This window comes from Dendrobates tinctorius, unplaced genomic scaffold (genome assembly GCF_039654945.1).
Source record: "Dendrobates tinctorius isolate UK_male_01 unplaced genomic scaffold, ASM3965494v1 ptg000011l, whole genome shotgun sequence".
Taxonomy (NCBI): Eukaryota; Metazoa; Chordata; class Amphibia; order Anura; family Dendrobatidae; genus Dendrobates; species Dendrobates tinctorius.
Window position 1 is genome coordinate 83,593,911 of NW_027361679.1, and position 16,265 is coordinate 83,610,175.

Below are 16,265 nucleotides of genomic sequence, written 5' to 3' on the forward strand. Positions count from 1 at the left end.
AACTCCACGTATTTAAAAAAAAAAAAAAAAAGGAATAAAAGCAAAATAGTGTGCCTTTTAAGCAGGAAAATAAATTTGGTTATGCTCCCCAGCGGCACTGAAAACCAATCCAACCCTCTCCCTCCCCCCGTGGCAAGCAAATGTCAAACCTTGTGCACTGCCCAGACACCAGTGAGTTATGGTGGCACGCAAAGTATGAAACTAAATCAATAACCATTGTAAAACACTGTAGGCATTTATTTACATTCATTTTGTTTAAAGAATTGATCAGAAAGGACAAATCAAGATATTCCATTACTATATATGCCTACTGAATAACAATGCTTTGTCATTATGCATTAAGCACAGATATTAGTGTAGCTTCAGTAGGATTGTGTCTCCTGAAAACAAAGTACAATATTTAATTTAATAAACTAATCCTGTACTGGAAACTATATTACATTTTTTTAAATTTTAAAAGTTCAAGGCTTGTAAAAGTAGCGTTCTTTAGTTTCCCAAATTAGGAGGCCAGCTCCTGGATTTGGCTAAGACCATTCGCATACTGGAAGTCTCCGCTGTTCTCATATTCATACATATCCAAGGCCACTTCACAACTCTCCCTAACCACCTGTTCTAGGTCCCCCAAGTGTGTTCTAAGTGCTTTTAGACAGTCTTCTTGAGCAATAGATCCTAATGCTTCAGCACACTCATGGCGGACCATTGGATTCTCGTGCAATCGATCCAATGCTGCCGCAAGCCCTGGAACTGCTGCTTCATGCTGCATTTGACCCAAGACATATCCAATTTCATGACGGAAAAGTGAACCGCCACACTGTAGACCTGAAATAAAGAAAAATGTATTATATACACACAGCACTGCATAGAGAATACATATAATCAAATGGAGACCTATAAACAAATTCATCCCTTGCTTGACTGAAGTGTAAGACCCACCTACCAACCAGCTTTGTGTAAGTAAAGAGTTTTCCAGGAGCCTTAGGTCAAGCCATCACTATCAGACTGGTGGGTATAGGACACCAGGCCCCCTCACTAATCAGCACTTTATAGGTCTTGCTGCTGGGTAGCTAATAGGGGTACACAACACTGTAGTGGTAGTTTTCCACTACTACCACTACATATAGTGTATGGCGCTTGTGGTTCTCTGGCTTTGTACACCATTCATGGCTACCACAGGACCAACAGCTGACCATTGAGGTTACCAGCTGTCAGACCCCTACTGATCTGATATTGATGACTTATCTTAAGGGTAGCTCATCAATATCCAAGTCTTGGACCCTTTTAACTACATTGAGACAGGTCTGACATTTAGCAATATTAAAGCTATATAAATATTTAAAAATAATCTTTACATCAATACATCTTTTGTCAAGGTCAACAATACCACAGTATTGGCGCTGGTCACACCTTTGCAGCCTTTCTTCTGTCATGAGCAAAGGTTATATCGTCTGTGCAGTAGCATAATGTGTTTGATAGTATAGAAGCTGATAAAATGTAATGAGATACCTATTTGGTGTCTGATGAATCCTATATTAAATAGCCCTATGTACAGGTGCATCTCAAAAAATTAAAATATCAAAGAGTTATTTTCAGTTCTTCAATACAAAAAGTGAAACTCATTATATAGCGTCATTACAGAGTGATCTATTGCAAGTGTTTATTTCTGTTAATGTTGATCACTATGGCTTACAGCCAATGAAAACCAAAATGTTGTTATAAAGTATTCTAATTTACTGAGATAACACCAGCTTGAAAAAATGATTTTAAAATCTGAAATGTTGGCCTACTGAAAAGTATGTTCAGTAAATGCGCTCAATACTTGGTCAGGGCTCCTTTGACAAATTCCTGCCTCAATGCGGCATGGCATGGGGGCGATCAGCCTGTGGCACTGCTGAGGTGTTATGGAAGCCCAGGATGCTTTGATAGCAGCCTTCAGCTCATCTGCATTGCTATGTCTGGTGTCTCTCATCTTCTTGACAATAGCCCCTTAAATTCTCTAAGAGATTAAGGTCAGGTGAGTTTGCTGGCCAATCAAGCACAGTGATACCGTTGTTTTTAAACCAGGAATTGGTACTTTCGGCAGTGTGGACAGGAGCCACGTCCTGCTGGAGAATGAAATTTCCATCTCCAAAAAACTTGTTGGCAGAGGGAAGCATGAAGTGCTCTAAAATTTCGTGGTAGACGTCTGTGCTGACTTTGGTCAAGATAAAACACAGTGAACCTACACCAGCAAATGACATGGCTCCCCAAACCATCACAGATTGTGAAAACTTCACAAGAGACATCAAGCAGCTTGGAGTCCCTCTCTCTCGCCACTCTTCCTCCAGACTCCGAGACCTTGATTTACAAGGTCTAGTGTGAAGTTTCCACAATCAATGATGGTTTGTGAGCCATGTCATCTGCTGGTGTAGGTTTGATGCACCTGTAAATACTGTACATATACTATCTCACCCTATTCCAATCTTAGTATGTAGGCAGCCAGTAAATTAATCTTCATGATATATTTTAATACATTGATGGCACACTGGGGAAGAAATCATTACTGTATCATGGCTAATACTAAATTTCCTGTGGGGATTGTGTTGATATGTTTGGCGGCGATTCCTTCTTTGCACGCACTTCAAAACTGGTCCTTTGAACACAGTGGGTGGCACATGTGCATATTGAGAGAATCACTTGCCGATAGAAGATATTGCACATGCACCATCATGTTGGAGTAAAAATAAAAAGACGTAGTTACTTGCTGGTAACGGTATTTCTGAGAGCCCATGATGGCACCACGGAGAGAGGGGATCATCCTTTCAAGGACAGTAAACCTACAGATAAAAGGGCGGTACCTCTCCCTTGCATTAGTTGGTCAACTGAGCACGAGTCAACCTCCTAGTTATCACAATAATATTTTAAGCATAATACAAATAAGGAAACACCATGTGACCTACACAAATCACATACGAACAAAAAAAAAAAAAAAAAAAAGCGCGTGTTCACCCATTCGTGACAGGAGGAAATATATGGGTACTGTCATGGGCTCTGTGAAATCCTGTTACCGGTAGCTACGTCTTTCTCCTTTCCCCATGACAGCACCACAGACAGAATTGCAGAGATATCATAGGGAGGGACCACAGCCTGCAGAACCCTTCTCCCTAAGGTGGGATCAGAGGAAGAGGCTAGGTCCAGCCGGTAGAGATTGTAAAAGGCAGAAAGATGACCATGTGGCAGCTGCACAGATCTGTTCTATAGAAACACGACTTCTCCGCTCTTGTAGGATGAGCTCTAAATCCCTCCTGGACAACATTCCCACTACACGAGTAGGCCAGCAAGATTGCATCAATTATCCTCCTTGCCAATGAATGTCCTTTTTAAGTGCTTGAGCCCTTTTCTGGGCCCATGAGAACATAGAGACCTATCCATCCTACACCTCTGGGTGGCTGTTCGGTATTGAACAAAACACCTTTGCACGTCTCATGTATGGAAATTTTCCTCTTTTGCATTCTTGGGACTGGAGCAAAAGGATGGGAGTACTACTTCTAGAGATCTACGGAAATGTGACGCGACCTTAGGTAGGCAGGGTCAGGTTTAAGCATGACTCTATACGCTAAAATTTAAGTGAAGGGGAGCCTGCAGACTGGGCCTGAATATCGCTCACCCTGCAGGCTGATGCCAATGCCACTAGAAGAACTGTCTTAAGAGAGAAAATCTTAAGGGAAGTGGAATTCAAGGGCTCAAAAGAGGGAACTGGTTAGGGTTGATAGTACTAAATTCAGATACCACAGTGGTAATCTCTGGCTAGCCATGGGTCTAGATCTAGCAGAGGCGCGAATGAATCTAGCTACCCAAGGGTTGCCCGCCACATCATGATTATACAGGGCTCCTAATGCGGCCACCTGAACCTTACAAAAGGGATTATAGAGTAGGGCCTTGCTACTAGGCACCCTTTTAAAAAAAAAAAAATTCTAGGATGGAAGTAATTGGAACCCCGTCCTGGACTCTGACTCCTGAGGCGGACAGGAATTTCTTCCAGGGTTTCCCATAGGCCTGAGTGGAGACGTCTTTACTCTGCAGTAGCGTACAAGTCAAATTTGGGGAAATAACCTCTGTCCCTCAATAGTGCCCTCTGAAATAACATGCTGTCAAGTGTAAACTTTCTGCCTGTGGATGATAATACCAGCCCCGGGAGATCTCTGGCAGCACCCAAGAGTCGGTGATGGACATCATCCTCAGCCAGGAGAACCAAGTACTTTTTGGCCAGAATTACCATTGCATTGTCCTCTCTGATTTTAATTAGGACTACCGGGATCAGGATGATCGAGGGTGGGGGAATGTAAGCCAGAGAATGATTCCATGGAATCATGAAAGTATCTAGAGCTTGAAGATTCCCCCAAGGCTCTATAGAGCAAAGAGTCTCTACCCTTTTGTTGTGACTGTTGGCAAAGATATCAATAACTGGGAGACCCCACATCTATACAAACTGTCTAAATATGCACGGTTTTAGAAGCCACTCGTCCTGTTTCAACTGGGTCTGGCTCAAAAAAAAAAAAAAAAAAATCTGCCTTGTAACTCTCCATCCCCCCCCCCCCCCCCGTATGTAGAGCACCGACAGAGAAAGCAAATTGGTCTCTGTCATCTTGAAAATCTAGGTTGTTATATGCATCAAAGGACGAGACCTGGTGTCGCCCTGGTGGTTCAGATTACCAGCACCTGGTTGTCTGAAAATACCCAAGAACTCTATCATAGCCTGTTTGACTGTGAAAAGTTATTTCCTGATTAGGGAAACCATTTTCTACTCCCCTGTCCAGACTTCCTGAGCATCTGTGTCTTTCAAATATGCCCCTCCCAACCACTGGGGCTTGCAACTGTGGCGACGACTCGAGTAACTCTGCTTACTCAAGGAACTTTGGCCAAATTTTTAGTTTTTTTTTGTCACCAACCCAGGGAATGAATAGTTCTTGAAGACAGTCATCTGTCCTTCTATACATCCTCCTACTGAAACCTGGTATCCCAAGATATCCCACTGAAGATCCCTGGTGTGTATTTGGACCCACTGCACTGCTGGCATGCAGGAGGTTAGGTAACCTAGCAGGGACATGGCTTTCCTCAAAATCACACATGGGTATTGCGATGCTCTCAACACCTGACCTGTAATTTTTCCTATTTTGTCTTCCAGGCGGGGGGAGGAGGGGACAACACTTTTTTGGAGTTTAGTACAAGCCCCAGGAACTCCTGTACCCTTTTTGGATCGACCTTCGATTTTCTTAAATTTTAAGACCCATCCTAAGCTCACTAAAGAGGTCATGGCTCTTTCTAGCAGAGCTTTGTAGTGCTGGATCGAGTTGCCCATCACTAGAAAGTCATCCAGGTAGGGGACAAATTAAGATGTCCTGCTCCCTCAGGTATGCCATCGTTTCTGCCACCAGCTTGGTAAACACTTGAAGAGCCACCGTCAAGACGAAAGGGGAGAGCTCTGTACTAAAGTATCCGATCCCCCCCCCCCGATGGAGACCTCTACCCTGAGGATCTTCTAATACTCTTTAGTGATAAGAGTCCCTCAGATCCAGAACTGTCAAAGCAATCTGGAAACAGCATTTTGACAGTTTTTATTGAAGCCATTTTGAACATTTGAGTCATTATTGTTTTACTTTTTCAGGTTGACTATTGTCCTGAAAGATCCACCTGGTTTCTTCACCAGAAACATAAGGGAGTAGAATCCTTCTTTTTCCCTAAAGGGCAATCTTTTGGAGGACAGCTTTGTCCACTAAACTTAGTACCTCCAAAGACGTACTGATCGGGAATTTAGATTGAGCCCCATCGGGGACAGCGATTATAATGTGTGCAAACTGTAAAGCGCTGTGGAATATGTTAGCGCTATATAAAAATAAAGATTATTACCCTGTGTTACAGGGCCAGTTGTTACTCTGGAGAGGACCGCAGAGGAGTCACAACACAGTTTGGGCCTGGGACTGGGAGGAATTATAACTTTAGGCCCGACTATTAGGTTCAATATCCAAGAGCTCCTGGAAATCTTTTCCCAGGCCGGGAGAAAGAGGGATTGTCTTCCTCCCACCTGGGAAAGACCATCACTGGGAGGACTTCCTATCCTGATTGGGGGGTTAGAGGGGGCATTTTACGAAAAAATGTCCTACTCTGAGCAGACTTTATGTATGAGGGAATAGGAAGGTTGGGAAATCCCTTTTTTCTATCTCCTACTTTCTCGAGGGCGTCATCTTATGTTGACCCGAACAGAAATTCGCCTTCACAGGGAACGGAACAGAATTTTGATTTTGTTTTGGTGTCCCCAGGCCAACACTTAGCCAGAGGGCTCTACGGGATGCAATGGAGAAGGCTGCGGATCTGACAGACAGTCTACCTGAATCAGCCAGGAAAGCCGCAGCCCCTCGCTTTAAGGGAATGAATTTAGAATTTTATCCCTAGATACCCTATCCCGAAGCGGCTTCTCTAATTGGACTAACGAAATCATCAATTACCTAGCTGTGCAGGTCTTAGACTGCCTCCTGATGCTTCCCAGAGTTCGTCAAGGTAGGACTCTGCTATTTTTGTCTTCAAAAGGGAAGGGCAAATTTCCTAGAAGCTATAGCACTAGCCATGTCCAACTTCGGGGATTTGTCCCAGGATATGGATATAGGATCATCAAAAGAAGATTCCCTTTTGAGGGATACTACCCTTTGGAAGAGGGATTTAAAGGCATTTTTGACCCCCGTCCTGATCTACAGATCTTAATTTGGAGGTGAAATTTGGGGTCTCCTCACAAAGCATCTGCTCTATGCACTATTGTCAGTCTTTTCCCCCAGGTATTGGGCAAATCTTCATTACAGATTGGGCAACTACTGTGCTTTGTTTTAGCCAAGCATTTCTCACCCTAAATTAAGAAAAGGGGGACCCCCAATTACAAAGTGAACTTTCGCAAAGATCATTTACCAATCAGATGCAGCCGTGGGTACCGGATTAGAAGGAGGGATCAAATCCACTGATGGGTTTTCTCTGAATGCCGTAGATTGATCCACGAAACTGGAGATCCTGCTATGCTGTGTAGATCTGCTGCCGGAACGTCCGCTGTGCCGGGATGAAGCTTTGTCCTGCTGCATCTCTTTCTGAAATTTGTCTCCTTGGCTGCTAATATGGTGGTGGTTCTTCCTCCACACCTACAGGGCACCGCCTAAGCTGTTAGGAGTGCCACTTACCACTCCACTGCCTTTTAAAAGCAAGCAGACTTCGGTACGTCCCCTCCTTCTGGCTTCATCGGTGGAAGTCACTTCCGGTTATGTGACCCAACTGGCCATGTCATTCGGTAGCAAATCCGGCGTGTCCCCAGAGCTGGACACTTTGAAGCAAGCATCGGAAGTATGGTGCGATGGCTGCTCCCCCCCATGCTATAGCACCGTCACCATTTTGATAAATGCAACTTTTTTTTTTTTTTTTTTTTTAAAAACCTACAATATGACATGCAGTATCAAAAATATAGAGCAGGTCACTAAAGGATTAGTGATCTGTCATAAGCCCAAAAAGATGAATATGTAAGCAGAGCACCACATGAACACCCCAAAGCACAAGAATCTCAACTGAAAACTACAAATACAGATTAAAACAACCACAAGACAGATTTCATCAACCAAGGTATCATTTTAATCCATATAACAGCCTGTTGTTGGGCTCTCCATACATTTTTTTATTATTTAACCCCTTCACCAGCCAAGCCACTTTTCATTTGCATGACCAGGCCAAATTTTACAATTCTGACCAGTGTCACTCTGGGGTAATGAGTCTGGAACACTTCAATGGTTCCCCCCACTGATTCTGACATTTCGCAAATTTTCTAAATTTTAATTCTTATGACCTTAAGCCAGAGGTATGTCACACGAGACGGTTAATAACATTTTCCACATGTCTACATTGTTACAAAAATGATGCAGATGCAGTGAATTTTTGTTAGGAAGATGGAAAGATTAAAAGTTCAAGAAGTGTATTAACCCTTCGGATGCTCAAGAATTAATTCAATGTGGAAGGAAAAAAAATTAACATTTTACTCCCCCCACAAAAGTTTTACTTAAACCCCAAATTTTTTATTTTTACAAAAGTAACAGGAGAAAATAGACCCGAAATTATGTTGTGAAATTTCATATGAGCGTGCCGATAACCCCCAGGTGTTTGACAAAAGTTTATAACGTAGAGCTGTGAAAATAAAAAAATGTAAAAACAAAAACACATTTTTACCACAAAAATGTTCTTTTAGCCCCAAATTTTGCATTTCATAAGGCTAACAGTAGCAAAATGGATCATACTATTTGTTGGGCAATTTCTCCTGAGTACACCGATACCTCATATGCGGTTGAAAACTATTTTTGGGGGCACAGTTGAAAGCTCAGAAGGGAAGAAGAGCCATATTGGAGTTCAGATTTTGTTGGAATAATTTGAGCGTGCCATGTAATTTATTTTACAAACTACACTTGTCAATGAAATCATCTGGGGGTGCGGTTATCATTGACACCACAGATGGGTCACAGAATTTCATACAATTGGGCAGAGAAGAAAATAGTTACATTTTTACCAACAAAATTTTGCTTTAGCCCCACATTTTACAAAGGGAAATGGGTAAAAATGGCACCAAAATGTGTCACACAATTTCTGCTCAACATGGCAATATGCCATATGTGGCTGTACAGTACTGCTTAACCACACGAGACTCGGGAGGGAAAGAGTGCCATTTGCCTTCTGGAGTGCAGATTTTCCTAGAATAGTTTGCAGACTTCATATAAAGGGTGCCTGAATGCTAGAAGAGCAGACTACTTCCATGGGAATTTATCAACAGGTGTAGACTCCATGGGTGTTTTCCAGAAACAAGAAATCAGATGTTGCCGAGTGAAAATTGGAAATCTGCTATTGTAGTGATCAATACATTATGCCCAGTTCATGCTTCTGGAGACAAGCACCCTTAAATTAGCTGGGCTCTCATTGCTACAGATATTCCTACTAATATGTCGACACTAAATGTGATTTAAGCACACTGTGGGGCTCTGAAGTGAGCGCAGAGCTAGGTTGATTTCTTTTGGGGGCCGAAGAGCCATAGCACTTTTCCAGAGCCTTTGTACTACCAGTAACGTGGAATCCCCAGATGACAGACCTGAGTGGGGACTTGCTTTTCTTGTGGACTCAGTTGAAGCTTTTTATATTGGGAACATTTATCTTGCCCTCTATGCTGAGCACTTACTTTGGGGCTTCCATCTAAATCTCCAAGTGGCGTGATTCCGATGAAACCTCCGAGGGATCCATTCACTATAATGAGGCAGCAGAGTTACTCTGGACTCAGTCTTGCCTCTGTTCAGCAATGTCCTTTTCAAAAGGGCATATAACAGAGGTCGATAGCCCTTTTATGCACACCTAAAAAGAAGCATACCGCCGGATCACAGGTCAGACAGCGTTCACAGTGCCTCCATCTGCCTCATTATAGGCAATCTTCCGCCGCGAGCTCTGTTTGAATCAAGTATTTCAAAGATTTACACAGAAACCCCGATATAAGCTCTCAGAGCAGGGTAAATGTGAGCAGAGCCTTACTGCGATCTTTGGGAGACAAAATCAACAGCATCTCAAGAATTGGTTTTATTTTTTACACCGTTCCTCGTATTCTTCAGGCCGATGCGGTGTTTGGCTGCTGTCACACAAAGATTTTTTTTTATTTGCAAAAACTAGTTTTTGCATCGCCATAGTTTGAGAGCTTTAATTTTAACATTTATGCCAATAGAGTCATGTGAGAGCTTGCTTTTTTGCGACACGAGTTGACGATTTTATTGTACCAATTTCTGGCACATTACATTTTTGGATTGCTTTCTATTCGGATTTGTGTGACCTAGAACAAAAAACAGCAATCCAGGAATTTTTTTTTAATTTGGGTTTCTTTTATGCTGTTCCGCGTGTGGTATAATAGATGAGGAAACTGTATTCTTCGAGTCAGTACGCTTACAGCGATACCCCATTTACAGCTTTTTTTTTTTTTTTTTTAGGTTTTGTTGCTTTTACACAAACTATTTTATAGAAAAAAACCTTTTTACATCACTTTACTCAGAGCTATAACTTATTTTTCCACTGATGGAGCTGTATGGAGGCTTGTTTTTCTGCAGAACAAGATGACACTTTCTGCGGTACCACTTTTATTTACATTTCGCCCTTTTGATCGATTTATCACGTTTTTTTGTTCAGCGGTATGATAAAGCATACTTTTTTTTTGCCTTTTTTACAGTGTTTACTGAAGGAGTGGGACAGTTATAGGTCAAGTTATTACGGAAGCAGCGATAAATATTTTAACAACTTATTTTTTCCACTCTTTTTACTTAGTCCTATTAGACTTTCACTTTTTGCAGTTTGGTTGCTGTTAGTTTATAAAGCATTGGCAGTGCTATATAAATTGTCAGTGCTGCACTGACACACAAGCTTGTTAGATCATGGGCAGAATGCCGATTATTGTTATGAACAGTGAGCCCCTGGTTTGTGCGCTTTAACCCCTTCATGACCCAGCCTATTTTGACCTTAATGACCTGGCTATTTTTTGCAATTCTGACCAGTGTCCCTTTATGAGCTATTTTTTCAATTCTGACCAGTGTCCCTTTATGAGGTAATAACTCAGGAATGCTTCAACGGATCCTAGCTACTCTGAGACTGTTTTTTCATGACATATTGGGCTTCATGACAGTGGTAAATTTAGGTCGATAATTTTTGCGTTTGTCAAAAAAAACGGAAATTTGGCGAAAATTTTGCAATTTTCAAATTTTGATTCTGTTAAACCAGAGAGTTATGTGACACAAAATAGTTAATAAATAACATTTCCTACATGTCTACTTTACATCAGCACAATTTTGGAAGAAATTTTTTTTTTTGTTTGGACGTTATAAGGGTTAAAAGTTGACCAGCGATTTATCATTTTTACAACAAAACTTACAAAACCATTTTTTTTTTTTTTTTTTTAGGGACCACCTCACATTTGAAGTCACTTTGAGTGGTCTATATGGCAGAAAATACCCAATAGTGACACCATTCTAAAAACTGCACCCCTCAAGCTACTCAAAACTACATTCAAGAATATTATTAACCCTTCAGGTGCTTCACAGGAACTAAAGCAACGTGGAAAGAAAAAATGGAAATTTTTCCAACAAAAATTTTCTTTTAGCCTCAGTTTTTTCCATTTTCACATGGGTAACAGTATAAAATGGATCCTAAAATTTGGTGGGAAATTTCTCCTGAGTACACGGATACCTTATATGTGGTCATAAACTACTGTTTGGGCGCACAGCAGGGCCCGGAAGGGAAGGAGCGCCATTTGACTTTTTGAATGGAAAATTAGCTCCAATCGTTAGCGGACACCATGTCTGTGTGCCTAAACAGTGAAAAAAACCCACAAGTAACACCATTTTGGAAACTAGACCCCTTAAGGCAGGGTTCCCCAACTCCAGTCCTCAAGGCCCACCAGCATATCATGTTTTCAAGATTTCCTTTGTATTGCACAGGTGAAGTGATTATCACCAGAGCAATACTAAGGAAATCCTGAAAACATGATCTGTTGGTGGGCCTTGAGGACTGGAGTTGGGGAACCCTGCCTTAAGGAACTTATCTAGATGTGTGGTGAGCACTTTGAACCCCCAAGTGCTTCACAGAAGTTTATAATGCAGAGCCGTGAAAATAAAAACTTTTTTTTTTTTCCACAAAAATAATATTTAGCCCCCAATTTTTTATTTTCCCAAGGGTAGCAGGAGAAATTAGACCCCCAAAGTTGTTGTGCAATTTTTCCTGAGTACACCGATACCCCATATGTTGGGGTAAACCACTGTTTGGGCGCATGGCAGAGCTTGGAAGGGAGGGAGCACCATTTGACTTTTTGAACACAAAATTGGCTGGAATCAATGGTGGCGCCATGTCCCGTTTGGAGACCCCCTGATGCGTCCAAACAGTGGAAACCCCTCAATTCTAACTCCAACCCTAACCATAACCCTAACCCCAACACACCCCTAACCCTAATCTTAACCCTAATTCCAACCCCAACCCTAATTCCAACCCCAACCCTAATTCCAACCCCAACTTCAACCCCAACCCTAATTCCAACCCCAACCCTAATTCCAACCCCCAACCCTAATTCCAACCCCCAACCCTAATTCCAACCCCCAACCCTAATTCCAACCCCCAACCCTAATTCCAACCCCCAACCCTAATTCCAACCCCCAACCCTAACAGAAAATAAAAATAAATTGCTCGCAGATTCGACGGGCGCATTGCGCATGCGCCTGCCATTTTGGAAAATGGCGGTGCCCATGCTCCGGGACGACGGGAGCCAGAGCGGGACTCATAGGGTACTCGGAAGGCAGGGGGGAGCAGATCGTGACGGCGGCGGCCGATCGCTGCCGTCAGTTGGTAGCGGGGTCCAACCGCCCCTGCCAGCCGGTAAGGGGGGGGGGGTTCCGTTTGCAGTCTCCAGCCATGTCCGATCCGATGCTACTGCATGAAATATTACTATCACTCTGATTGGCTGTTGAAAGTGAAACAGCCAATCAGAGCGATCGTAGCCACAGGGGGGGCAAAGCACAAAGGGTCCTGCGCCTGCAAGTCGTGTGACCTTTCATTGACCCCGGTCACCCGACCCGCAGGAGGGTGCTTTATACCATGATGCCAATGTAGGCGTCATGGGTCGGGAAGGGGTTAAATGCTACTGTCAGATATGGACCATTGCATTTAAATCGTTAATAGGGGTTTAGCTCCATTTGCTGCTCTGAAAGGCAGATGACCGCTTTGTAAAACATCCAAATAAAAAATGAAGACAGCGCCTCAAAAGTTGGTGAAAAATTCTGTTTCTTTATTCTGCCATCTGTGGCGATGTTTCGTTCTTACAGGATCTTTTTCAAGCACATGTTGTTTCTCAAGATCATGTAAGATTGAAACGTCACCACAGATGGCAAAATTAAGGAACAGAAAGAATTTTTCACCAACTTTTGAGGCACTGTCTGCATTTATTTGGATATCTGGATATTTTCCGGGAAGGACTCTCTGAAATTGACGTGCGCCTCTATTGCTATGAGGTGCTGTGGATTTTTTATTCTTTGATTGTCGCTATGTCCTGGCATATTACCTGGCAGGAAAGATGTAATCTCACTTTCCAAGCTTGAATCGAAGATAGGGACCCAACACATGATGGAATAGTACATCAAATGTCGGAAAGGGGTTAGCTTCATTTTTATGTTAAAAATGAAAGTAAATAAAAGATAGCATATTTTTCTGAAATGGCTTACCATCTATCAATGCCAGAACTGCATCCTTCCCTCCAATGTTTCGTAGAGCAAACATGGCACGATAGCGCTCAAATAGCTGTAAGTTGTCATCTACCAAGATGGCGCGCAGTTTTGGTACATCTCTTTCCTCAGCAGGAGGAGCAGGGTCCACTGACAAAAAAGGATTATCATCAGGGGCATCCGGGTTACTCTGAAGCCATTCTATCCTTTGAATGGCAAGCTGGCACGTCTCAGCAACCTAGAGGGGAGAAGAAAAAAAAAAAAAAAAAAAAAAAAAAAAAAAAAAAAAAAAAAAAAAAAAAAAAAAATCAATAAATTACCTGGCTGGCATTTGCCCATAACAGACATGAACAGCGTTCGCCATGATCACTGGCGCTTAACTATTTATCTGCCCCTGTCAATCACCGATAGTGGTGTTCGGCATTTAAATAGCGCAATTACCGTCTAATGTGCACACTGGCACCCGATGCGGGACCAATAGGTTACAATGGCAGCCATGAACACCAGATGGTCCCCGTTATTACCATCTAAAGGTCAGCTATAGGCCGAGATTCAAGTGAGATCACACTTAATACTACAATACCTCTGTATCTAGTATAAGCGATAAAGCGGTTGCACGCTGCTGTCCATCGGGCGACTAAGAAACAAGTTTAAAAAAAAAAAACCCACACATTTTTTCACCCCCAAATTTTAAAGGGAATCTATCACTTTTTTTGGACTATAAGCTGCCGGCACCGACATCAGAGGCTTATCTACAGCATTACAGAATGCTGTAGATAAGCCCCCGATGTAATCTGAAAGATAAAGAAAAACAAGTTAGATTATACTCACCCAGGGGCGGTCCGCTCTTGGTCCGATGGGTGTCGCAGTCCGGCGCCTCCCATCTTCATACGATGACGTCCTCTTTCCTTCCTGTCGTTGCTCCGGCACAGGCGCACTGCTCTGTCCTGTTGAGGGCAGAACAGAACACTGCAGTGCGCAGGAGCCGGAACTCTCCCGACACCTGCGCAATGCAGGACTCTGCTCTGCCCTCAACAGGGCAGAGCAGTGGGCCTGTGCCGGAGCAACGACAGGAAGGAAAGAAGATGTCATCGTATGAAGATGGGAGGCGTCGGACCGGACCGTGACACCCATCGAACCGGACCCCCGGATGAGTATAATCTAACTTTTTTCTTATCTTTCAGTTTACATCGGGGGCTTATCTACAGTATTCTGTAATGCTGTAGATAAGCCTCTGATGTCGGTGCCGGCAGCTCATAGTCTAAAAAAGGGTGACAGATTCCCTTTAAATGGCAAAATAAAGAAAAACCATAAGTGGCATCACTGCATTCATAAAAGTCTGGCCTATCACATATCAAGCCAATTAAAACATATGTTGAACACCAAAGAGAAAATAAAAAAATAAGAATCAGAGTCAGTCACTGCAGTTCTTTCCAACAAATACAATAAAATGTATTTCATACCTTTTTAGGTCATATGTAACTCAAAATGGTATATTTGAAAACTACAGCTCATAAAGAAAACAAGTCCTCACAAAGCTGCATCAAAATATAACTTACTAAATGGTGGCTCGATTCTAACGCATCGGGTATTCTAGAATATGGCCAGCGGGAGACCGACAGTCAAAAGATGGTCCAGGACGATCCACCACGATCGGTGATCTCACAGTGGGGGCCTGGTCGCTGCTGCGTGTCACAATGAGGCTAAATACCCACGTTGCAGAAATGCTGCGGAAATTTCCGCAGCATTTCTGCAATTCCCGCCGTGGGAAAACGCATGCAAGTTCGCATGCGCTTTTCACGCGATTTTCGCGTACGGAATTCAAACGCATTCCAAGCGATTTGAAGCATCACTTGGAATGTGATTGACAGGTTGGTCACACTTGTCAAGCATTTTTACTATTGATGCTGCTTATGCAGCATCAATAGTAAAAGATAGAAAGTAAAAAACGAAAAAAAAAAAAAAAAAGTTATTCTCACCTTCCGATGGCCCCCGATCTCCTCTCCACGCTCCCGGCATCTTCCGATCCCAGTAATGCTTAGTGCGAAGGACTGGAGATACGGTCTTTCGCGCAAAGCATTACTGAGACCGAAAGATGCTGAGCACGTGGTGAGAGGAAGGAAAGAGTCCGGGGGCTGACGGAAGGTGATCACTAGTTTTTATTTTAATTCAATTTTTTAGATTTATGGTACCCAGGGCCTGGAGGAGAGTCTCCTCTCCTCCGGACCCTGGGTACCATCCGCACATTGAGTGCTGCGCCGGTCATCTCCCGGCTGCATCGCTGCTGACCTACGTGCGGCAGGAGATGACCCGACGGTAGCGGTGGTGTGCGTCGTTCGAATGCCGCGCCACTTTACAGCTGGACTGCGCCTGTCGCTGATTGGTCGCAGCCAGCTGGCTGCGACCAATCAGCGACGCGGGATTTCCGTTACAGACAGACAGAATTAGATGATTATATAGTAGATGGGACACCGAAAATGTTGTGAGGTCTTTTTTCCACTACTAAAATATTAAAAGGGGGGAGGGAATCACACCACTCCACCCCACCATAAAAGTTTGGTGTTGTGGCAGTTGTACTGACCTGGATAGTCATGTTGACAGATGCGTTGAAACAAATGCAAAAATGAGAAACTGTATGGTCGTAGAAAGGTTTAAGTGCACAGTTTTATACAAAAATCATTACAAAAAAGTCAGGACTCTGCAGTACAAGTCATTTTCTAAATTTTGGTATTAGCGATATTTGAAGACAACAAGCAGTACAGACTGCCCGAAGTTTGTACCACAGACTACATTAAAATGCCTGTCTGCCAGGGAGTGAACGCCATAATGTTATGACGCTTGCTTCCACACTGATGGTAGCCTAGCAGCAGGGAAAAAAAAACAAAAAACAAAATACAAAAAAAAAAAACAACGATTAGTTTAGGGTAGCCCGCAGTACAGATTTTAGACAAAGTGTGTGTCATAAGCAAAAGGATGGTCACTAGTGATTGT

At 42.9% G+C, this 16,265-nt stretch overlaps 1 protein-coding gene across 1 annotated transcript in view; it reads right to left on the reverse strand.

The window, feature by feature from the left end:
• Positions 1 to 214: 214 nt before the first annotated feature.
• The window catches only part of DOHH (deoxyhypusine hydroxylase), a 40,391-nt gene continuing 24,340 nt past the window's right edge, over positions 215 to 16,265 (reverse strand). The window contains exons 3-4 of the mRNA XM_073543984.1: positions 13,275 to 13,512; positions 215 to 819 (exon numbers count right to left, since the gene is read on the reverse strand). Coding sequence (XP_073400085.1) covers positions 500 to 819; positions 13,275 to 13,512 — 558 coding nt within the window. The 3' untranslated portion in view covers positions 215 to 499. The remainder of the gene's footprint in view (positions 820 to 13,274; positions 13,513 to 16,265) is intronic.